Consider the following 24,942-nt stretch of genomic DNA (forward strand, 5'->3'; position numbering starts at 1 on the left):
ATACGTACATACATATATATATATATATAAAACTATTGAATTTGTATATATATATATAAAACATTATTGAGTTGAAAATGGGCAAAGGATAAGAACAGAATGTTCACAAAAAGGAAGTTTCAAAAAATTAAGTTTGATAAATACTGTATAGAGAGATGTGGTGAAAATGATGCCCTGAAAAATTGCTGTAGGAGCGTAATTGAAACAACAAATTGATGCAGTCATTAAAAAGTTGTTCAAGATATAATGGAAAGTGAAAAAAAAGCAGGGTGGCAAAACTGTCTGGAGTACTTTGTGTGAGTGCGCGTGCGTGGGTGTGTGTGACAGAGAGAGAGGAGATTGTGGGGAAAAAACGAATATTTATATATTGCACAGAATGTCTCTGAAAAGATATGCAGGAAATTTGTTAATAGTGGTAGCCTAGAAGGAAAAAAACTAGGGACAGTGGATGACGGAACCTTTCTTTTCATGCATATCGTGTATTTCTGACGCTATTTAAAATTTACCTACCAGACATACTATCTAGTCGTCTTTAAGGAAAAAAGAAAAAGATGTGTGGACTGTGTATCACGGCCACTAGATACTAGGGTATTAGATATTCAGGGTATTAGTCTTTTTAGTTCTCGCCTGGCCTAAATCTCCCCCAACGCTCTCCTCTCCTCCTTGCAAAACATGACTTTTAAAATTGGAATGCATCCCATGCGGGCTCCCCTATTTATGTTTCCGAATCTGCTTCTGCACCCGACTGACTGCGAGATACTCCAAAGTAGGGGCTGTTTCCCACTGCCGTCTGTCCGCAAGCACCGCGGCTGGCCCTCGATAGTGGGTATTCTAGAAACAACACACTAAGAAATGTTTGTCTAAAAAGGGAAAGAGACCCCGCAAAATCAGAAGCGTATCCCGCACGTCTTAGATCTCTTATTTGCGGAGTATGTTTTCCCTCCTCTCTCCTCATTCACTTGAAACCCACTGTTCTAACCAGGGCCAAAAGGAAACCTGTACGTGCCTTGGCAGCAGGGTGAGGACCGCCGCACTGGCGGCGTCGCTAGGAAGCCGGCCCTGCTCCGCCCCACCCCTAACTTCCCGCGCTCCGCGCTCATTGGCTGTTCTCAGGGATGGGCGGGCCCTCGCTGCAAGGTGCAGTGCGACCCGGGACTCTCGGGCGGCGTACGCGGAGCGCGAAGAGCTGTGTGGATTCTGCGCTAGAGCTGCTGGCAATGCCGGGAGACGGCGTTCCCGCCAGGGATAGAACCCGGGCGGCGACTAAAGCCGGAGTTCGGAGCTCCGTCTCCTCGACTGCCGTGGCGCCGCTGGTTACCGACCCACTGAAGAGGTGAGCGCCTACCGGGCTCCCCGCCCCCTCCTGTGCTCGGGTCAGTTGGCAGTGGGCGGACAAGCAGGGACGGGCAGGCAGACAGGGTCCAGGCTAAGGCACCGTCGCGTCGTGGGGTTAGGACACCGCACCCCACTCAACCTCCGACTGTCACTCCCGGGTCGACTGGTCTTGAGCGCCAAGCAAGTTGTGTTTGCGGAGGCTCCCAGCCGGTCAGCTAGTGGTGGGACGCCTCACCGGCATTCGCCTCTCGACTTCGCGGTCCCAGTAACTTTTCTTAGATCCAGACGCGCGCAGTGGACGCGGCGCTGTGCCGGTGGGTCTGGGAAACAGCGATTAAATAAATGATAAGTTACACTGAGAGGTCTTGGGATGGGAGTGGGGTGATGAGGGGTCGCTAGATAGCCTCGTGTTCGACTGAAGTCAGTGAGATAGCTCGGATGAACTCAAGCTCTTTTTAAAGAAATTAATCTGTAGAATTGCATAATATGCTATATCTCAGCCAAAAATAGTGTTTGATGTCAAGGTAGTCACTTGAAGTCGACACTGACACTTTTGTTTTCTAAATAATACGTTTTGGGCTTTCTTGTTTTAGAATAATAGATTTCTCTCAGAGGGATTTCTTGAAGTACAGGAAAATAAAAGAAACCATGTGAAATGTTTTGAGTTTTGTTTTGTTTTGTTAGCCATCATTTTTGACGGATAAATGGCAGCCAGCTCCAGTATTCTTGCCTGGAGAATTCTATGGACAGGGAAGCCTGGTTGGCTGCAGTCCGTGGGGTCGCAGAGAGTCGGACACCACTGAGTGACTGACACACTCCTTCCCGTTTGCTTAGGCTTGTTTTCACCCACAACCGCATACCCAGGTTCCCGAGTTTGGAACTGAGTAAAAAGGCGCGTGCGCCGCCGCTCGGGTCCCACAGGGCGACCGAGGGGAATCGGCCACGCCCCGCAGCCCCACACGGCGGCCGACGCTGGTTTGTCCTCAGAGCGGGAAGGAATAGCCAGCGCCCGCCAGGCTGTGAGTTGCAGTGATCTGCATGTTCCTCGAGTCCCCAGGAAGCCGAGCTGCACACCTGTTAGGACACCGCTCAGTCTCACTCAGTCTGGGGGGCACTTCGTAGCAGCATCGGCTCTTTTCACCTTTGTGTAAGAGTTTTGTTTCTGGTCCTTAGAGCAATTGCTCTGACAACCCAGAACCAGTGCTGACCGGCCGTCTCCCAGTCTCTATGGCTTTTGTTGCGAGTTGACAGGAGCCGGGAGTGAAGAGAATGAAACACATTTTGCAGAACGGAATTCTGGTATTCCGCCTGGTATTACGTCATGATTCTTGGCGCTGGTTTCCGGTTCGAATTCTGGTGGCATTGTTTCAGTCGGCTTTGTCTTTTTCCAAGCCCCCGTGGGTTTAGTTTCAGTCAATAAGGAATGCTTATTTCTTATCCTGTAAGGGTTAGGAGAAGAGATTGCTGGCATGAGAAAAAGCTTCTGGAATTTAGTCTTCCTCCTTCCGAGATTCAGATTATGGATTTTTTAAAATGAGGGCATATTGGAGATTTCTATGTAGAATAGTGTAATTCTTGTTCTTACCAGGGAGTTGGAAAAAATAGAATGCCACTCTTAAGTGATTAGAAAAAGTATATATACTTGAAACACTTTAAAATTCCGAATATTTCTGTTGTTTCTCTTGTAAAAAAGGACCCTTAGTTTATATTTTCAGTAAGTGTCTTTTTGCGTGTGCACAAAGGACTTGGGTTGTGTTTGGCCACCCCTAGTTGTCCTGATTCTGAGTGACTTCTTACTTGAATTTTAAGTGTATTTTAGGGAAGGTAGTTGAGAGAGCTATAAATGTAGTGAATCAATATCTTTTGCTTCTGGGCACATTTTGTGAGAGCCAGGAAAAGTTATTTAGCACTCATCTTATGAGAATGTTTTTGTTGCTGTTTAGTCACTAAGTCCTGTAGGACACTTTTCCAAACCACGAACTATAGCCTGGCAGGCTCCTCTGTCCATGGCAAGAATGGGCTGCCCTTTCCTTCTCTAGGAGATCTTCCCTACCCAGGGATCGAACCTACATCTGAATTGGCAGGTGAATTCTTTACCACTGAGCCATTAGGGAAGCCAATATGTAGGAACAGAATGGTTTAAAGAATTTGTTGGGATTGCTCTTTTCAAAAAAAATTATGGGGGTGGGAGGTGGGAGGGGGGTTCAGGATTGGGAACTCATGTACACCCGTGGCTGATTCATGTCAATGTATGGCAAAACCAATACAGTATTGTAAAGCAAAATGAAGTAAAAATTAAAATTAAAAAGAAAAAAATTATGCTGTGTTCATTATAATTTCTGGAATTTTATAGTATGCTGTATCTCACCCCAGAATAGTTTTTGATGTCAGTGTAAGTCATCAGAATGCAACACTGACACTTGTTTCCTAAAATAATGTTTTGAACTTTCTGATTTTATGGTAACAATATATTTTTCATTAAAGAAATTTCCCCAAATACAGACAGAATAATATATGTTGTTTGAATCATCAATTTTGAAAGATTATTTTTTTCCTAATTTACTTTGGCCTGCTGCTATAGCTAAATACCCAGTTCCCAATTTGGAATGGTGTTGGTGTTGAATATGCAATTTGGGAGGTTGAGGGACTTATTTAAAAAAAAATACTGTTTCTCCATTGAAATGTCAGCACCAGCAGAGGCTATTATGGCATTTCCTTACAGAAAGGGATGTGATGATAAAATGCTTTAATAATTTTGAATATTATAACCACTAACATTAAATGCTGGAAGTTTTTAAATGACAATATATAGGAAGGTTTTGAGAACTTAGATCTTTCTGTCATTTCTCAGTGATGTGTTTGAAGCCTCAAGATTTTCCTTGAAGCATTCATGTAAGAGCTATGGTTTGGTATCAAGGCTGCTGCTGCTGCTAAGTCGCTTCAGTCATGTCTGACTCTGTGGGACCCCAGAGATGGCAGCCCACCAGGCTCTCCCATCCCTGGGATTCTCCAGGCAAGAACACTGGAGTGGGTTGCCATTTCCTTCTCCAGTATCAAGGCTAGTAACTTTCTTTTAGACTTTTTGACATGTTACATGAGCAAAATTTTGCAGTTTAAGATTTGAAGGTTTATATGGTACCTGAGGTCTAACAGATCAAATTAGTAAAGCATCCTTTGTCATTTCCCTGAAGTACCTTATATTTTCTTTCTCATTACTACTAGGTTTTTGAAAGGCATATCACTCATACTTATAAAAATTCTTTATTATTTTAGATACACTTGACCCAGCAATTCCACTTCAGGGAATTTATTCCAAGGAATGGATTTGTACACAGGGTTAGTTACTAGATGTTTGTTATGATGTTGTTTATGATGATGGAACTTTGAAAACACTAATTGTCCCTAAACAGGGTAATAGTAAAATAAAAGAAATTTGACAAAATGAGAAAATGGTCATAATATAATATCAGGATAAAAAAGAGTAAATTCTTTAAATTTCTGAATATTATCCTATTTTGGGTAAAAGAAGTATGAAAAGATTGAATTGTAGTGAAGATTATACTCAATTCAGACTTGCCACTTTGAGAGAAGTTCTTCTGCATAGTATAGTGCTAAATTGCAAGAAGGAAAAAGAAAAGGCTGTGTTCACATATCTAGGCATTGAAACCATTCTATTTCTGAAATAATCACCGAATACCTAGAGATGAATGGGGAGTTTTCAAGTGTCCCTGCTTATCCACAAGGTTTACTCCTTTTTACTTTATTTGAGCCTTTTAGTCTTATTATAGATTAATAGATTTATTGTGAGGATTAAAAGACTGGCAAGTAGGTTCTCAGGTTGGCATATAAGTATCCAAGTTCAAAATATGTGATAGGATTGCACTGATGTACATCAAAATGTTTAAAGTTATCTCTGGAAAGATGAGATTTGGAGGTATTGTTTTTAGTATTTTCATTATTTCCCAAGATGTTGAAAAAATTGTATTTTAATTTTATACCAAGATAAAGAAGTATGACTTAAGATTTTTTTTCCAGGTAGTCAATCATTTCACAGGGTTGAAGATCAGAAAATTAAAAAATGATGTACAATGGAAAGGCTCCCTCTTTTGCCTGTTCTTCATCTTCTCAATTCCCTTTCCTTCAATTTGCCTACCCTGGGTAGTCATTATTACTAGTTTATTGGTTGTCCTCCAGAGATATTTCATGCATTTCCATATCAAAATGGATTTACATTTCCCCCTTCTTAAATGTATTTATAGTTTTCTTCCATTGCTTTTTCCACTTGACAGTGTATCATAGAGATCTTTTCATATCAATATACATAGCATCCTCAGTAAATTTTTTTTTCTAAAAAATGTCACAGAAAGAAAGACTAAAGATAGAAACTGGACCTTGATCAGAAAGCTGAAGAGGCAATTAAGAGTTTTCCTCATGGTTGTTGGGGTATTGAGTACAAGGCTCTCTTGCTTAGTGAAGAGGAAATCACTGAGTACTGATGTAAGGAACTGTAAAACCTTGCAGTTTAATTAACCAGTAAATTATTTTTAAAATGTTACTGCAAGATCAAAGTAACAATATATGTTATTGAAAAAATAAGTCAGTTCTTAAAAGTTTACTGCAGAAATATGTAACACATTCCTTATTTCTTTCTTGGAAGGCAACTACTTTCAATTCTTACAGCCTTTTCTTCTGTTATTTACCTCTGTCTTACTAAAAAATACTTTGTATCTACTTCTTGACTAAAATTATTTCATGGCTTTTTTGATAAATTGAGAACTGATAATTTAAGATGAGAATTTATCTCCTTTTCTCTCTATCTTATTTTGACTTCTTCCATCTTCTCAATTGAGATTTTATTTCAATATTTTGTTAAATCAGTAGTTAGGTTTTATATTATTATGACTAGGTAAATATGATTAGCCTTTTAACTGAAGATAAACTAAGATCATTGTTTTATTTTTTCCAGTTACTCAAATGCTTTCAAACAAATGCAAGAATCTATCAGTTATTTTCTCCTGTAAGACTTCCTTTCTCTAGATCTCATTTTTTCCTATTTATTTTAGCAGATTACATTCCATTATAGGTTATTACTAACTTGGGTATAATTTCCTGTGCTATATTGTAAATCCTTGTTCCTTATCTGTTTTATGTATAGTAGCTTGTATCTGTAGAAGGCAATGGCACCTCACTCCAGTACTCTCGCCTGGAAAATCCCATGGATGGAGGAGCCTGGTAGGCTGCAGTCCATGGGGTCGCTAAGAGTCGGACATGACTGAGCGACTTCACTTTCACTTTTCACTCTGATGCATTAGAGAAAGACATGGCAACCCACTCCAGTGTTCTTGCCTGGAGAATCCCAGGGATGGGGGAGCCTGGTGGGCTGCCATCTCTGGGGTCGCACAGAGTCGGGCACGACTGAAGTGACTTAGCAGCAGCAGCAGCAGCAATCCCATACTCATAAATTTGTTTTCTATGTCTGCGAGTCTGTTTCTACTTTGTATATAAATGCATTTGTATTACTTGCACATATAAGTGATATATAGTATTTGTGTTTCTCTGTCTGATTTATTTCACTACACATAATATTCTCTAGGTCCATCCATGTTGCTGCAAATGGCAACATTCATTCTCTTTTATGGCTGAATGATATTCCATTGTGTAAGCCAAGAGTTTGTTGATGGGCACTTAGGTTGCTTCCATATTTGGGTTATTATAAATAATGCTACTGTGAATATTGTTTGTTTTGAATTGGAGTTTTCTTTTATCTTCTGGATACGTGCCCAGGAGTGGAACTGCTAAATCATATGGGAGTTCAGTTTTGGGGAATTTATTTATTTTTGGCTGCGCTAGGTCTTTGTTGCTTTTCACGAACTTTCTCTGATTGCAGTGAGTCGGGGCTAGTCTCCATCGTGGTGCCCAGCTTCTCGCTGCGGTGGTTCTCTTGTTGCAGAGCATAGGCTTTACGCGCACAGGCTTCAGTAGTCGCAGCACCCGGCTCGGTAGCTGCGAAGCAGGCTCACTTGCTGTGGGGCACAAGCGCCAGAGCACAGGCTCGGGCAGTACTTGCAGCACCCAAGCTTGGTTGCTCTGAGGCATGTGGAATCTTCCCAGACCCGGGAATCGAACATGTGTCTCCTGCTTCGGCGGGCGGATTCTTATCTACTGTGCTACCAGGGGAGTCCAGTAGTTCTCTTTTTATAGACCCTAGCTCTAACCTCATACATTTTGTAAAGGACCTCCATACTGTGTTTGTTAGTGGCTACACCAATCTATATTCCCATGAATTTTCTCTACATTCTCGCCAAGATTTATTTGTATGTTAACTTTTTGATGATAGTCATTCTGACTTATGTGATGTGATAGCTCATTGTGCTTTTGATTTGCATTTCTCTGATAATTAACATTATTGAGCATCTTTTCATGTGCCTGTTAGCATATCTTCTTTGGAAAAATGTCTTTGTATTATTTTTTGCCCATTTTTCACTATTTTTTTAATTGAGTTGTATGAGGTGTTTATGTATTTTGGATATTAACCTTATGTTAGTCCCATTGTTTGCAAATGTTTTCTCCCATTCTGTAGATTGTCTTTTTGTTCTTTTTTTTTTTTTTTTCCTTAATGGTTTCCTTTGCTGTGCAAAAGCTTTTAAGTTTGATTAGGTCCCATATGTTTATTTTTGTCTTTATTTCTTATGCTTTTGGGAGACTGATCTATGAAAATACTGCAGTGGTTTATGTCAGCTGTGTTTCACCTGTGGCTTCCCAGGTGGCTAAGCAGTAAAGAGTCTGCCTGCCAATGCAGGAGGCTTGGATTAGCCTCTGGTCAGGAAGATCCCCTGGAGAAGGAAATGCCAATCCACTCCCGTATAATCCTGTGGACAGAGGAGCCTAGTGGGCTACAATCCATGGGATCTCAAAAGAGTCAGAAACGACTTAGCAATTAAATGACAACAAGTGTTTTACCTGTGTTCTCTTCTAGGAGTTTTATAGTGTCATATCTTACATTTAGTTCTTTAAACCATTTTGAGTTTATTTTTGTATATGAGAAAATGTTCTAGTTTCATTGTTTTACATATAGCTGTACAGCTTTCCCAACGCTACTTGTTAAAGAGACTCTCTTCTCCAGTGTGTATTCTTAGTTATAGATTAATTGAGCATGGGCTTATTTCTGGGCTCTCTGTTCTGTTTCATTGATCTATGTTTATGTTTTTTGTAACAGTACCATGCTGTTTTGATTACTGTAGCTTTGTAGTGTACTCTGAGGTCAGGAAGAGTTGTACCTCCAGCTTTTTCCCTTTTTCTCAGGTTTTCTTTGGCAATTCTGGATCTTTTATGGTTCCATATAAATTTTAGAATGATTTGTTCTAGCTCTATGGAAAATGCCATGGGTATTTTGATAGGGATTGATTGCATTAAATCTGTAGATTGGTTTGGATTCTATGGTAATTTTAATGATATTAATTCTTTCAATCCAAAAGTATGGGATATTTTTCCATTTCTTTAAATCATCTTCAGTTTCTTTTATCAGTGTTTTATAGTTTTTGATGTATAGATCTTTTATGTCCTTGGTTAACTTTACTAGTTTTTTTTTAAAATGTGATTTTAAGTGGGTTTTTTTTTTTTTTTGCTTTCTCCCTCTGATATTTCATCATTGGTGTATAGAAAGGCAACAAATTTCTCTGTGTTAATCTTGTATCTTACTACCTTGCTAAAATCATTTATTAGTTTTTGTGTGGAGGCTTTAGGGATAGAGTATCGTATCATTTGTAGTGAGTTTTACCTCTTCCCTTCCAATTTGGATATCTTTTCTTTCTTCCTTCCTTCCTCCTTCTATCCCTCCCTTCCTCCCTTCCTCCCTTCCTTCCTTCCTTTAATACTGTGTTAAATAAAAGCAGTAAGAGTGAGCATCTTTATTTTGCTCCTGAATTTAGCAGGGAGGCTTACAGCTTTTCACCACTGCTATTATGTTGGCTGTGAGTTTGTCATAAATTACCTTTATTATGTTGAGATATATTCCGTCTGTACCATCTCTGATGAAGGTTTTTATCATGAATGGATGTTGAATTTTGTCAAGTGCATTTTCTGTGATTATTAAGATAATCGTATGGTTTTTGTCTTCCCCTTTCCCTTTCTCATTCTTTGTACTCTAATCTGGCCTGGTTCTAGGTTTACACCAACCTAAAGGTTAGGATTTTTAAAGAGATGAGAAAGGAGATTGACCCATAAAATAAGAATTGGATGCTATGAGGGGACTTCCTGGCAGTCCAGTGGTTGAGACTGCGCTTCCAATGCAGGAGGTTGGGGTCTGATCCCTGGTCAGGGAACTAAGATCCCAAATGTCTCACAGTGTGGGCAAAAGAAAAAAATGGAACTGGATGCTATGAAAGAAAGCAATCAGAGAAGGGGAAAGTGCTCTATAAAATTAAATATATAATAGCCAAGATGGAATTCCGAACAAAAGTTCTCTTGGTTTGGTGCACAGCTGGGACTTTCCTTCTTGTCTCTCCTAGTTTGGATCATTTGTTATATAGATCCTGGGTTGCTTTACTCAGTCACTTTGGTGAAAGACTTAGTCCAATTACTTTCTAAGAAAGGATAAAATTTCTAAGTCCTTGTGTGTCTCAGAAATGCCTTTATTTTACTCTTACACTTGAATCTCAGGTATGCTTCTTCTGGTGCTCTTCTTTCTGGTATTCTGAAATTTTATGCTTACATCACCTTACTAAGGTTCTTTTTTTCATTTATTGGGCTTTGATGCTTTCAACCTTTTTTCCCCCTAGTCTGCTGAAATTTATTTTGCAAATTCTTTCTTTCTATTTAAAATGTTCTCTTTTTTCTGGCCACAATTCATGAGTCCTCAGATCTCAGTTCCCTGACCAGGGCTTGAACCCGGGCCATGGCAGTGAAAGCTCAGAAGTAATCACTAGGCAACCAGGAAACTCCCTGTTCTCTCTTTTTCTTTGGTGTTTTAGACCTCCTGGATTGATCCTTTAGTTTTCTTCTCTCTTCTGTTTTTTTTTTTTTTTAATCCTTCTCTATCTCTTTTTTTGTTAACTTCTCAAGGAAATTTTTTTCAACTCAATCTTCTAGCACTTCTATTTACTATTAAATTTTGATTACTGTATTTTTAACTTTAACCTTTTTCTCTAATTGCTTCTTTTCATGCATTCTGCTCTTATTTTATAGATGTATTTTCTTATCTTTTTAAAGATATTAGGTATAGTTTTATTTTTGGAGTTTTCTTTTGCTTTTTTCATTGTTTCTGCCCATTGTGGTCCTTTCTCTTGTTTGTTTGGCTTTTCTGTTTCTCCAGGGAGAAGCCTCCAGTACTCTGTAGTGTGGGAATAATCCTTGGTGTTGACATTCTGGGAGCAGGGCCAATGAAGGGGAATATGTTGAGATTACCTGAGACTATCTCTGGGAGTTCCTGGGTGGTCCAGTGGCTAAGACTCTGCACTCCGAATGCAAGGGACCTGGCTTCAATACTAGTCAAGGCATAGATCTCATGTGCTACAACTAAGACCTGGTGCAGCCAGATTTAAAAAAAGAAAGCCTACCCCCAAAGTTCAGTGATCCGCTAAGAGGACCTCAGCATGTAGACATACTTGCGTGTGTGTATGCTCACACTCTCAGTCGCTAAGTTGTGTCTGACACTTTGAGACCTCATGGCCACCGTGCCTCTCTGTCCATGGGCTTTTGTAGGCAACGATACTGGAGTGGGTTGCCATTTCCTCCTCTAGGGGATCTTCCCTACCCAGGGATCGAACCTGCATCTCCTGCATTGGCAGCTGGACTGAGCCACCTGAAAGCTGTGATTTAATATGGTGAGAGGATACAGCAAAAAATTGGCAAAGGGAAAAGGTAGGTGAGGCAAAGTCCAGAGGAAAGTAGGTACAAACTTCCAGAGTCCTCTCCCACTGGAATGACTCAGGCTGTGCTGAATTGCTCCAGCACTGAACTGTAGCCACACGTGTGAAGTATTGTCTATCAGGGGAGCTCATTTGCAACTCAGTACCCAGGGTTTTTACTGGGTGCTGCTCACATAGGTACCCTCTGCCTAGCACACACCGAAATTCCAGACTCCCAGAAAGAAAGCAAGTCTTCTGCACAAATCGCATTGTTTGTGTTTCAGTTCAGTTCAGTTCAGTCGCTCAGTCGTGTCCGACTCTTTGTGACCCCATGAACCGCAGCACGCCAGGCCTCCCTGTCCATCACCAACTCCCGGAGTCCACCCAAACCCATGTCCATTGAGTCGGTGATGCCATCCAACCATCTCATCCTCTGTCGTCCCTTTTTGTTCCTGCCCTCAATCTTTCCCAGCATCAGGGTCTTTTCCGATGAGTCAGCTCTTTGCATCAGGTGGCCAAAGTATTGGAGTTTCAGCTTCAACATCAGCTTTTGTTTGTGGTTAGGTGCATTAAACCACTCTTATCAGTTAGGGGATGGTGGGAACCTTGAAATCGGAGTTTTGCCATTCAATGGCTAGCCTTGCAAACAGGCCTTTCAAAAGGATAGCAGTCATAGGCCTACTATGTGAGTTCTTTCCTGCATAGGAATTAAGGGCCCCACAGTTTAACATACAGTTGACATTTGGACAATGTGGGATTGGACTGTGCAGGTCCACTTGTACATGAATTTTTTTCAGTAAATATATTGGAAAAATGGAGATTTATGACAATCTGAGAAACTGGAAGAATGAATATCATATATGGAGATACTGTGCCTATCCTTAGATAAGCATAAGGTGAGTGATATTTAATATAAAATGAATAATGTGTTACTTTTTTTTTTACTGTTTTATAACTTTGATTTCAAAGAATTACATTACCCATTACAGTATTATATGCCTGTCTCTTCCTTTCACCTAATTGAATCAGCCTATTATCACAGGTAAGTGGTTTCTTTGGAGTAGGAAAATGGCAACCCAGTCCAGTATTCCTGCCTGGAAACTTCCATGGACAGAAGAGGCTGGTGGGCTTCAGTCCACGGGGTTGCAAAGAGTCAGACAGGACTGAGTGACTGAGTACACACACAGGTGTTTTTTGGGAACAGATAGCCATGTTTCCAATATTGTATTATGAATATAACTAATATTGTATGCCATAAAATTTTATAATGACTTATTCATTAGTGGATAGGCTAACTGTAAAGCAATAGCATTGCTTACACTGGGCTACCGTAAGACAATCATGTTGCTTCTTTGTCTTTACTAATGCATGAATTGTTATACCTATAAATATACATTTCTTTTTCACATTATCTTTTCATTTTTTATGTCTAGTATTAGTAATACATTAGATGTCTGCTGTGTTTTGTATCTTATAAGACAATATGATATAGGTACTGATGATTCTTTAAACAGGTATATACTTACGATCTCAATAAATACAGTATAGTGTTGTACATGTATTTTCCCTTCCTTATAATTTTCTTTTTTTAATGTATCTTTAAAATTTTTAGTTGGAGGATAATTGCTTTACAATGTTGTATAGGTTTCTGCCATACAACAAGGTGTAGCAGTCATAAGCGTGCACGTATCCCTTCTCCATCCCACCCGTTTAGGTGGTTGCAGAGCACCAGGCTGAGCTCCCTGCCTTACACAGCAACTTCCCACTAGCTATCTGTGTTACACATTGTAACGTGTATATTTCAATGCTATTTTCTCAATTTACCCCATTGTCTTCTTCCTCCCCCACCGTGTTCATGAGTCTGTTCTCTAGGTCTGTGTCTCTGTTCCTGCCCTGCAAGTTGGTTCATTAGTACCATTTTTCTATATTTTCGTATATATGTGTTAATATACAATATTTTTCTCTTTCTGATTGACTTCACTCTTTATGACAGTCTCTAGGTTTGTCCACCTCAGTTCAACTGACTCAAATTCATTAATTTTCTTAATAACAGTTTCTTTTCTCTAGCTACTTTATTGTAAAAGTACAGTACATAATACATAAAACATAAAAAAAGTGTTAATCAACTGTTTGTGTTATTGGTAAGGCTTGCAGTCACAGTAAGCCACTAGTAGTTAAGTTTTGTGGGGGTCAAAAGTAGTAGGTGGATTCACTGCGTGGGGATGGGGGTCAGTGTCCCTAACCCCACACTGTTTAAGAGGGGACTGCACAGGGTTTCTCTTAACCTCCTTGTCTTCTGCCTAGTGGCCTATCCTTGTCCTCTACTGGTGACCTGGAGGCTGGAGCCTTTCACCTACTGTAGGGCTGACAGTCACCTGTTTGAAACAGGGTAAGAGAGTGGGCTCTGAGTGAGTGAATAGCCAACATTTTGCTGTTGACTTGTCCTATAACTAGGACCACTAATACAGTCTCGGTGTTCCTGAGATCCTTTTCATACTAACACTTACATGATGTTTGCCTTTTTCTTACAAGCATACAATGGAGTTTTCTAGAGACCTATAGTGTTATAATATACCGAATGCAGAAATATGAAGCAATGCCACTCTTCTCACTAATTTATTTTTTGTTTTGGAAAATATAGTTATTTTTCCTTAAAAATCATGAGGTTATTTTTAAATGGACTAAAGTTTTTAAATAATTTAAATTTCTCAGTTTTTTCTTAAGATAATAAATCTAATAGCTACATATAACCCACATAAACAAAAGTTCTTTGGAGTATCAATGCTTTTTAATTATGTAGATCCTTGGACCAAAAAGCTTGAGAAACCTACATATTGCATTTTTCTGAGTCTTGCAATTTGTCCTTTTGCTAGTTGTCTATCTAAACCTGTGTTGTCCAGTTTGGTAGCCACTAGCCACATACTTAACTTTTAAATGTAAGTTAATTAAAATGAAACAAAATAACAATTCTGTTTCAGTCTTACCAAATTTCAAGTGGTCGATAACCACTTGTGGGTAGTGGCTACTAAAATGGACGAAAGATCCAGAGCATTTTTATCACTGCAGAAATTTCTGTTAGATGCCGCTGATCAAAGCTGTTCACATGTAGAAGCTGTTCTTATTTCTTCTTCTTATGCTTTTCTACTCTCACGCTCTTTGCTTACATCATGATAGCTGAGCACATAAACATATATTATTGGTTCATAAAACATTTCATCATCAGATAATGATGGGACAGGCTTTCCTAATGCACACACCCATGTGAAATTATGTAACTCACCATGTCCCGTGGCTGGGACATGAACCTAGCCAAAACCCATGGTCTTTTAACTGAGATCACATACCTGGTTTCAGGACTTAATGAGGCTCAGGTTCTTGATGTCTTATCACAGAAAGAATTCAGTGAGAGACAAAGTGATAGGTAAGAAATAGATTTATTTAAACAGAAAACACACTCCATAGACAGAGTGTGGGCCATCTCAGAAGGCTAGAGGCCTCAGGATGTGGGGTTGTCAATTTTTCTAGGGGTGGGTAATTTCATAGTCTAATGAGTGAGGGGTATTCTAGGCATTGCAGGGAGGGGGTGGGGATTTCCAGGAATTGGGCCACTGTTCACTTTTTGACCTTTGATGGCCAGCCTTGGTACTGCTGATGTGTTTCAGTGAGCATATACTGAAGCTCAGGGTTTAGTGGAAGTTGACTTGTCCACCATCTTGAACCTATTTGGTTCTAGCAATGGCAACCCACTCCAGTACTCTTGCCTGGAAAATCCCATGGATGGAGGAGCCTGGTAGGCTGAAGTCCATGGAGTCGCTAGGAGTCGGACACGACAGCAACTTCACTTTCACTTTTCACTTTCATGGATTGGAGAAGGAAATGGCAACCCACTCCAGTGTTCTTGCCTGGAGAATCCCAGGGACGGGGGAGCCTGGTGGGCTGCCATCTATGGGGTCGCACAGAGTCGGACATGACTGAAGCGACTTAGCTGCAGCAGCAGTCATGTCCTTGGGCTATGTCATTGTCTTAAATGTTGTGCCCTTACTCTTTCCCCTCTGTTACAGTTGTAACATCTTTTATTTTTTTGTTTATTTTTGGCTCTGCTGGGCCTTCATACTCTTGTTGTGGAGCATGAGCTTTAGTCGCTAGGGCACGCAGTTGTGGCTCCTGGACTCTGGAGCACAGGATCAATAGTTGTGGCACATGGGCCTAGTTGCTCCATGGCATGTGGGATCCTCCTGGATCAGGGATCGAACCTGTGTCTTCTGCATTGGCAGGTGGGTTCTTTACCGCTGAGCCACCAGGGAATCCCAGTTGTAACATCTTAATGATTCCCTCATTTAATTAGTGACGTAAATAAAATGTGTTCATTTTATATCTGTATGAAAATCATGGTTTTACCCATTTTTGAAAAATTTCCTCCAACAGGACATATATCTAGGACAAGAGGGATTGATTGAGTGACCTTACCCAAAGTTTTAAAAAAGCAGAGTCTATAGAATTACACTCGGCTGGCTCTTTGAGGCACTCGGGGCCGCTGCACTGTGCACCTCCGCTGGGAATCATGCACACTGCAGCCTTTGTGAATGTGTTTCACTGCGTACATGGAAGCATCATCTCCACTTCACAAGCATGCGTGTGGAACTGGAGGGAAGACATTAACGTGTTAGTTGATTAGTCGTGTCCTACTCTTTGCGAGTCCATGGACTGTAGCCCACCAGGCTCCTCTGTCCATGGCATTCTTCAGGCCAGAATACTGGAGTGGGTTGCTATTTCCTTCTCCAGGGGATCTTCCCAACCCAGGGATCAAACCCAGGTCTCCTGCATTGTAGGTGGATTCTTTACTGAGTCACCAGGGGATACTGTATGGAAGTAGATAGGGCATAACCTTTGAAAGAATGATGCAGCCTGAGGACATAACATAAACTGATTAGAACCAAATGGGTCCAAGACAAGTTGACTTCCACTAGACCTTGAGCCTTAGTATATGCTCATTTTAACACATCAGCAGGCTAAGTGACAAACCTACAGGCCCCATGCAGTTCCAAGACCGACCATAAAAGATCAAAAAGTAGGCGGTGGCTCAATTTCTGGAAATCCCTGCCTCTTTTCCAGAATAGTTGGAACCATCCTCCCAGTCATTAGCCTATGAAATTACCCAGCCCCTAAAAACTAACCACCCCATATTTCCAGGCTGCTCTCTCCTTCTGAGATGGCCCACACTCTGTGGAGTGTGTTTCTCTCTAAATAAATCCACTTCTTACCTATCACTTTGTCTCTCTCTGATTTCTTTATGTGATGAGACATCAAGAACCTGAGCTTCATTAAGTCCTGAACCTGGGTGTATGATCTCAGTTAAGAAACCATGGGTTGAAGTCCCAATCTGGGTTTTGGCTGGGTTGGAGTCCTGGCACATGGGTTCAAGTCCCAACTGGAGTTGCACAGTGTCACAAGGAGTTTAAAGGAAGAGTTCATAGAATGGACACATTTACAGATGAAGACTGTTGGAATGAACGTGCAGACAAAGTCTGAACTGGCCTCTTCGACAGTAGAGGGAAATCAGCTGAACCTCTACCAGTCAGAGTTCACATGCCTAGACGCAAGAATTATTTTGCACCACTATCAGTTTTCTTCAGTAGAAACTGAAGAAATAGCTCTACAGCAATCAAAGGCTAGAATCAGATAATCCGGTAGAGTGTGATCCCAATGCAGCATAGTTTTCCAAAGAAGCACACGTTTTTCTCTTACAAAACTCATCCAGTGAAGTTTGGATTTTAATTTGCCTACTTGTGTAAAATTGCTGCAGGGAAGAACCAATTCTGACTCCATGTTGGATCTGTTTCTTTGACTTTATTTACCCTTTGTTTTTTCTTGCCTTTTTTTTATTGCAGTCATACATAATGGCCTGCCTCAGGGAACCCTGCCCTGCTACCTGACTGTTGAAGTGCTTTTATTAGAGACAGTCTGACCTGGCCTACCTATGAATGGCTGCAGACAAGAAGAAATTAACACATCCCCTCTTATTTTGCAAGATAAATAGAATTTTTTACTTTACTTCTTACCTCTTCTCCCTCTCTGTTCTATAAAAGAACATAATATCCATACCCTGATAAGTTGATATTTGGAGACATTGTTGTTATTGTTCAGTCACTAGCTAAGTCATGTCCAACTCTTTGAGACCCCATGAATTGCAGCATGCCAGGTTTCCCTGTCGGAGAAGGCCATGGCCCCCCACTCCAGTACTCTTGCCTGGAAAATCCCATGGATGGAGGAGCCTGGTAGGTTGCAGTCCATGGGGTCGCTAAGAGTCGGACATGACTGAGTGACTTCACTTTCACTTTTCGCTTTCATGCATTAGAGAAGGAAATGGCAACCCACTCCAGTGTTCTTGCCTGGAGAATCCCAGGGACGGGGGAGCCTGGTGGGCTGCCGTCTATGGGGTCACACAGAGTCGGACACAACTGAAGTGACTTAGCAGCAGCAGCAGCAGCAGCAGGCTTCCCTGTCCTTGACTATCTCCCAGAGTTTGCTCAAATTCATGTCCATTGAGTCAGTGATGTCCTCCAACCATCTCATCCTCTGTCGCCCCCTTCTCTTGCCCTCAGTCTTTCTCAGCATTAGGGTCTTTTCCAATGAGTCAACTCTTCAGCTTCGGCATCAGTCCTTCCAATGAAGATTTGGGGTTGACTTCCTTTAGGATTGACAGGTTTTACCTCCTTGCTGTCCTAGGAACTCTCAAGAGTCTTCTCCAGGACCACAATTTGAAAGCATCAATTCTTCGGTGCTCAGTCTTCTTTATGGTCCAACTCTCACATCCGTAGGTTTGGAGACATTAGTCTCCTATCTTCTTGGGTCAGCCACCTTTCTAAATAAAGTCATATTCCTTGCCTCAACACCTCGCCTCTTGGTTAATTGGTCTGTCATGTGAGCAGAGCAAGCTTGGACCTGGTAACAAAATTATCTATGTGAAAATTCTGGTTGACAGAGAGGTTACATCTAACATCGAAATGAGTAAATTTGCATTCTGGGTTCATTTTGTTTGCTAGGTTACTTGCTGGTTTTAAGCAAGTTGTTTAGGTTTATAAGGCAAATCAGTGATGAGCTAAGTAGATAATTTAGCTTCTCACTTTGTTCCCAGACTGGTTTCCCTACCAGTGCTGAGAGTGACTGACAGCTTTTAAAAATTCAACACTGCCTGGAGCTTGGAGGACATAGTAAGCCTCAGTCCTGTATTTTCACTAGAGAGACAGCCTTTTACATAGTGAACCATTATACAGTGTGATAGGTACTGTCCCAGAGGTGGGAAGGGGTGATGTAAAATCACAAACAAGGAAGCAGTGAAATTTGGCTGGAGAGTTAACATTTTGTCAGGGCTTTGAGGACAACTAGATTAACCAGAATGATTTTTCTATTCATACAAATATGAGAACTTCCAATTGTACTTCTAAGTAAAAAGCCAGTCTCCTAGTTGATCCCCAGATCTAGCCTCCCAGTATTCACATATTGTATAAGGATTGCTCTGTATACCTGTATACATAGTGATGGAAGTGGCCGTGTATAGAGTCTAAGATTTGGTCATAAAAGACTTTGCTGCTTCCATGTGGTCTCTTGGCGTACTTGCTCTGAGTGTAGCTGACTGTCGTGTTGTGGGAACACTTAAGCAGCCTGGTGAAGAGGCTCATATGGGAAGAAGTCATGTTTACTCTGGGCCAGTGGCCACCCAGCCAAAGAGTATTTCCTAGCTTCCCTGGAACCTAGGTTTATCTTTGTGACTAAGTTCTTGAGAGCAGAAGAGATATGTGCAGTTTCCAGTACTTGCCTTTAAAACATACTTTTGGAGTCTTTTTTTCATTATCACTACTGTAAGGAGCCTTCTTAGACATTTTTATCCCAGATTGCCCCCATGAAAATTTAATACCATAGGTATATCATATATCTGTTTATGCACTATATGTAAATATCTGCGCTTTAGCATAAAAAGGACTAAAGTTTTTTTTACCCTTCTACCACCCATGAACCAGCTTTTGCCCTTTGGGGGCATTGTGTCCTTGCTGAGAATGCACATTTTAAAGGACTGGTTTTGTTCTCCCGTTCTTCGGGTTTTTCCTTCTTGTGGACAGAATTGTGTAGTGAGCTAACTTCAACTAGGCAGACAAAAAGAGAATGTAAGCAACAAAATAGAGGGAACTTGGAAGCTTAGGCAGCATCGCAGCCCAAAGCTGCTGGCCTGTGACTAGACAGTTAACTGAGAAAGAAACGTACTCTGATCTCATCAGACTCATATATTGATCATTTGCTGCAGTTTTGTTTTGTTGCGTTTTTCAACCATTAGTTTTGTCGTAGTAGAATGTACCAGGAGCACATACAGGATCTTCATGAACATTTTAAGGTACATTCCAGAAATGTGAGAAAAAAATATTTGAGAATTTAATTCTTTAAACGTCAATAAAATGATAATAGAAGGGGATAAAAAAGGCAAAGAGAGTGGAACAGGAGACTACAGTAATTTCAAGAATATTGAAAGTTATTTTAGGACAGTGATCCCCAAAATGTAATCTCTGGGACAGCAGTATCAGTATCATATGGGCAGATCCTTAGGGAAATGCAGATCCTTAGGCCTCGCCTCAGACCTACTACATCAAAAACCCTAGTGTGGAGCCCCGTAATCTCTTTTAACAGACTCTCCAAAATGATTCTGATGTGAGTGCAAATTTGAGCAGCATTTCCTTCAAAGAATGGAAATTGCCTTGAAAAGTTAGCCAGTTCAGTGTTGTCCTTCCCTCACCGTCCGTGCTCACTATTTGTTGGCTCTAGGGGCGAGAGAAGATGGGATGAGATGTGCAGGCAGGGGTATCCTTTCGTCTTGGGGTGACCACCGTTAACATCCTGGTTACCATCTTTTCATGCACTTCTGTATGTGTGTACACGTGCATATCTTTTCATTTTTTACGTATGAGATCGTATTGATACTTTAATAGTCACTTTTTAGTTAATTGTTCTCTTCTTACATTCCACATCTTAGCAATGTGGTCTTATATTAGCAAGATAATATATACATTTCAGCAAAATTTAGTTTATAAATATTTATAATTATATTGCTGAAATATAAATATTATTTAGCTATACTTTTTATGCATATATATATCATATATAGACACAACCCACAAGTTTTACTCTTTTGAGGTAATTCATTGAATCAAATTTTCTACCGTTGAATCAATTTTTATAATTTATAGTTTGCTGAGAAGTCATGTGTGTTCTTTTGATTTTCAAATTTGTTGTCATGGGGTTACGTGTGATTATCTCTTGCAGTTTATTTAGTCTCTTTTATATCTTTTTTTGTTCTTCCAAAGAACAAAGTTTTGGATTTATATATCCTTGCTGTTATTTTTAAAATTTACTCTTGCATTTATCAATTCCTGCTTCCTGTTGTATTCTGCTTTCTATCCTTTTTCCTTGCTTTGAATAATAATTCCTTTACATTTTTTAAAGCCTATTTAATGATGAAAGCATTTAAGACTCTAAAATTTCCTCTGAGGACTGCTTCAGTTTTTAAAGTAATATCTCATTGGTCTAAATTTTTCTTCTTTTCACCACCTTCTAAATGGTTTGTAATTTCATTTCTGATTTCTTTGCTCCAAATAATATTTAGTAGTATGTCTGTTAATTTTCAAATATTTACGATTTTTAAAAATCTTTTTACTTTTGGAATTTTATTGACTGATTAGAGAATACAACATGTAAAATGCCTTCTTTAAAATACTTTTCCATTGTTCAGTTTATTTTTTTTCGATAACACTTATTCATTTTGATGGCACTGGGTCTTCATTGCGGTGGGCAGGCTTCTATAGCTGTGGTATGTGGGATCTTAGTTCCCCAACCAGGGATCAAACCCCTGCCCCCAGCATTGGGAGCGGAGTCTTAACCACTGGACTATCAGGGAAGCCCCCATCCATGGTTTATTTTATTTTTTAATCACAGTGTAATTGCTTACAATGTTGTGTTACTTCCTGCTGTACAGTGAAGCGAATCCTCTATTGTTGCTCAGTTGCTAAGTCACGTCCAACTCTTTGTGACCCCACAGACTGTAGCACATTAGGCTTCTCTGTCCTTCACTATCTCCCAGAGTTTCTTCAGATTCATATCCATTGAGTCAGTGATGCTGTCTACTAACCATCTCATCCTCTGCTGCCGCCTTCTCCTTTTGCCTTCAGTCTTTCCCAGCATCATGATATTTTCCAGTGAGTCAACTCTTCGCATCATGTGGCCAAAGTATTGGAACTTCAGCTTCAGCCTCAGTCTTTTCAATGAATATTTAGGGTAGATATCCCTTAGGATTGAATTGACTGGTTTGATCTCCTTGCTGTCCAAAGGACTCTCAAGAGTCTTCTCCAGCACAGTTTGAAAGCATCATTTCTTAGACGCTCACCCTTGTTTATGGTCCAACTCTCACATCTGTACATGACTACTGGAAAAACCATTGCTTTGAACTACATGGACCTTTGTCAGCAAAGTGATGTCTCTGCTTTTTAATACACTGTCTAAGTTTGTCATAGATTTTCTTCCAGGGAGCAAGTGTCTTTTAATTTCATGGCTGTAGTCACTGTCCACGGTGATTTTGGAGCCCAGGATAATAAAATCTGTCACTGCTTCCACCTTTCCCCCTACTATTTGCCATGAAGTGATGGGATCGGATGCCATGGTCTTCGCTTTTTGAATGTTGAGTTTCCAGCCAGCTTTTTCACTCTCCTTTTTCACCTTCATCAAGAGGCTCTTTAGTTCCTCTTCTCTTTCTGCCACTAGAGTGGTATCATCTGCATACTGAGGTTGCTGATATTTCTGCGAGCATTCTTGATTCCAGCTTGTGATTCATCCTGTACTGCATTTCACATGATGTATTCTGTATGTAAGTTAAATAAGCAGGGTAACAATATACAGCCTTGTCATACTCCTTTCCCAATTTTGAACCAGTCAGTTGTTCAAAGTCCAGTTCTAACTGTTGCTGAGTTCTAACTGAGAAACCCACTATAGGTTTCTCAGGACACAGTTATAGGAATTAGCTATCAGTTCAGTTCAGTTCAGTTCAGTTGCTCAGTCATGTCTGACTCTTTGCGACCCCGTGAATCACAGCACGCCAGGCCTCCCTGTCCATCACCAACTCCCGGAGTTCATTCATATTCACGTCCATCGAGTCTGTGATGCCATCCAGCCATCTCATCCTCCGTCGTCCCCTTCTCCTCCTGCCCCCAATCCCTCCCAGCATCAGAGTCTTTTCCAATGAGTCAACTCTTCGCATGAGGTGGCCAAAGTACTGGAGTTTCAGCTTTAGCGTCATTCCTTACAAAGAAATCCCAGGGTTGATCTCCTTCAGAATGGACTGGTTGGATCTCCTTGCAGTCCAAGGGACTCTCAAGAGTCTTCTCCAACACCACAGTTCAAAAGCATCAATTCTTATTTGTACACCTATATCCCCTCCCTCCTTGGTTTATTTTAAATGACATAGCTGCTTGAGCACTTTTGCCCTGTAGGTTTTTTTGCTTTTCATAGAGAAGGATGGAATTACTAATTGACAGAATGTGTGCCATATATTTAAGAGTTTTGGTGCAAACTGGCTACAGAAACAGAATGAGAATTTCTTGGCCTGCTGTTGCTACTACTGCTAAGTCACTTCAGTCGTGTTTGACTCTGTGCGACCCCATAGATGGCAGCCCACCAGGCTCCCCTGTCCTTGGGATTCTCCAGGCAAGAACATTGGAGTGGGTTGCCATGTCCTCTTCCAATGCATGAAAGTGAAAAGTGAAAGTGAAGTCGCTCAGTCGGGGTTTTCTTATTTGTTAATTTTTTTTTCTACAGGCTTAGTTTAGAAGAGCTGAACAGTTAAATCCATTTTGAGCTGAGTTTTCTTAGAACAAGGGCAGTTTGGATGACATGAAGTTAGGAGGTAAGGCCATTAAAAAAGCGAAATAAAAACAACTTAGGCTTTTTTAGATGCAACTGGGTGTTCTGGGAAGTTAACCAAAGTTTTGTAAGAGTGTTAAGCCCCAAACAAAGAAGGGAGAGCTTATTGTGTAAAAAGACTACTGTTTGCTAGTTTTGCTAAGAATATAGATTGATGTTCATAAGACTTAAACCTTATGATGGGTTGGGGAGGGTGTTTGGAGGGGAAGTTGTCCCAAACTGATTGCCGGTGGACCATTTGTTGGACTGTAACAGTCTTTTATGTTTAGGATTAGTTGCCAACACTTTAAAATAAATAAAGCAGATTCAGACTTCCCTGGTGGTTCAGTGGTTAAGACTGTGCTTCCAATGCAGGGGTCATGAGTTTAGTCCCTGGTCAGGGGACTAAGGTCCCACATGCCACAACGAGGCCAAAAGGAAAAAAAGCAGATTCACTCACACACACCCCGTGCATTCACACACACACACACACACTATACATACACCAGTCTGCATTTCCAGTGTTTAAAGATTCCAAGAAGGCTGAGATTACTTTAATGTGCTGCTGCAATAGACTGGAGCTGGGGTGTGCCTGTCCCTTTTAGAAAGACACCTCCCCTTGGATGTCTCCACCTTTCCTTTTGCCCCGAGGCTAAGTGTCAACAGTCAGTTATCCTTTGTCCTTGTGCTACTGTTTTTTCACTTTAGTTTTAAGAAGGAAGGCAGTATATTTTGAGTCCACTTTTCTCTCAAAAGTAGGGAAAGAAAAAGGCCTTTTGATTATTAAAAAAAAAAAAAGATTTTTGTTGTGGAAATGCAGAATATTACTGTTTTAGTATGCAAAGTGTATCTGTATCAAAAGAGCACAAATTAAGATGCCATTTTATTTTTTTAATTTCAAAGCAGACATTATTTTTATTATATGTTTATTTGGCCGGGTCTTAGTGACAGCATATGGGATCTTCAGTCTTCAATGCGGCATGCAAACCCTTAGTTGGGTCTGCTGCTGCCTGCTAAGTCGCTTCAGTCGTGTCCGACTCTGTGCGACCCCATAGACAGCAGCCCACCAGGCTCTGCTGTCCCTGGGATTCTCCAGGCAAGAACACTGGACATGTGAGGTCTAATTCCCTGACCAGGGATTGAACATGGGCCTCCTGCATTGGGAGAACCGAGTCTTAGTCACTGGACCACTGGGGAAGTCCCAAGATGCCATTTTAAAACCAACCATACACAGTAAGCACCATAACTAGTATATGGAAAAGTTACAATAGGGCTTGTTTTTGAATGCGAAATAAGGGGCACTACTACAATATGTAGCTATTTACTTGGTAAGAAAAAAAATTCCTGGGCATCAATACTATATAGCAATGGTAAGTTCCTAAAGCAGTGCCTTTTGAGTAGAGCAGAAATTATGTACCTCAAATGGAAAAAAAGTAAATGTAAATATCATTGGAAATACTGTTTCGTAGTATACTGAAGATATGGCCAGGTAGTATTACAAATTTAAATCATTTGTGGCATTTTCGATTTAAGCTCATGAAAATACATAAAGAGATAATATTACACAGTTAACGCATTTGTGATGCCTGAAAATTTTAATGAATTGAAGACATTTTGGATTTGTTGCCCATGAAATGGCAATATCAAGTGACTCTTACATACGTTAGAAAAGTCTGTTAAAATTTAATGTAAGTGTATAAAAATATATTAGCTTGGTTATAGATAGTGCTCCTAGATTAGTGAATAGTTGGGGTTAGCATTGGACCATGTTAAAAAGTCAAGGCCTAGATTTAATAATTTGTTTATTACAGATTTTACTAGCTTAAAA

General features: G+C 40.5%; 1 protein-coding gene across 14 annotated transcripts in view; it reads left to right on the forward strand.

Moving 5' to 3' along the window:
• Window positions 1-1,164: 1,164 nt before the first annotated feature.
• Window positions 1,165-24,942, forward strand: part of ZNF638 (zinc finger protein 638) — a 135,473-nt gene continuing 111,695 nt past the window's right edge. For all 14 annotated transcript variants that reach the window (XM_060412328.1, XM_042246321.2, XM_060412329.1 and 11 more), the window contains exon 1: window positions 1,165-1,333. In XM_060412328.1, coding sequence (XP_060268311.1) covers window positions 1,218-1,333 — 116 coding nt within the window. In that variant the 5' untranslated portion in view covers window positions 1,165-1,217. The remainder of the gene's footprint in view (window positions 1,334-24,942) is intronic.

The sequence above is a fragment of the Ovis aries genome, chromosome 3, assembly GCF_016772045.2.
Source record: "Ovis aries strain OAR_USU_Benz2616 breed Rambouillet chromosome 3, ARS-UI_Ramb_v3.0, whole genome shotgun sequence".
NCBI classification, from domain to species: domain Eukaryota; kingdom Metazoa; phylum Chordata; class Mammalia; order Artiodactyla; family Bovidae; genus Ovis; species Ovis aries.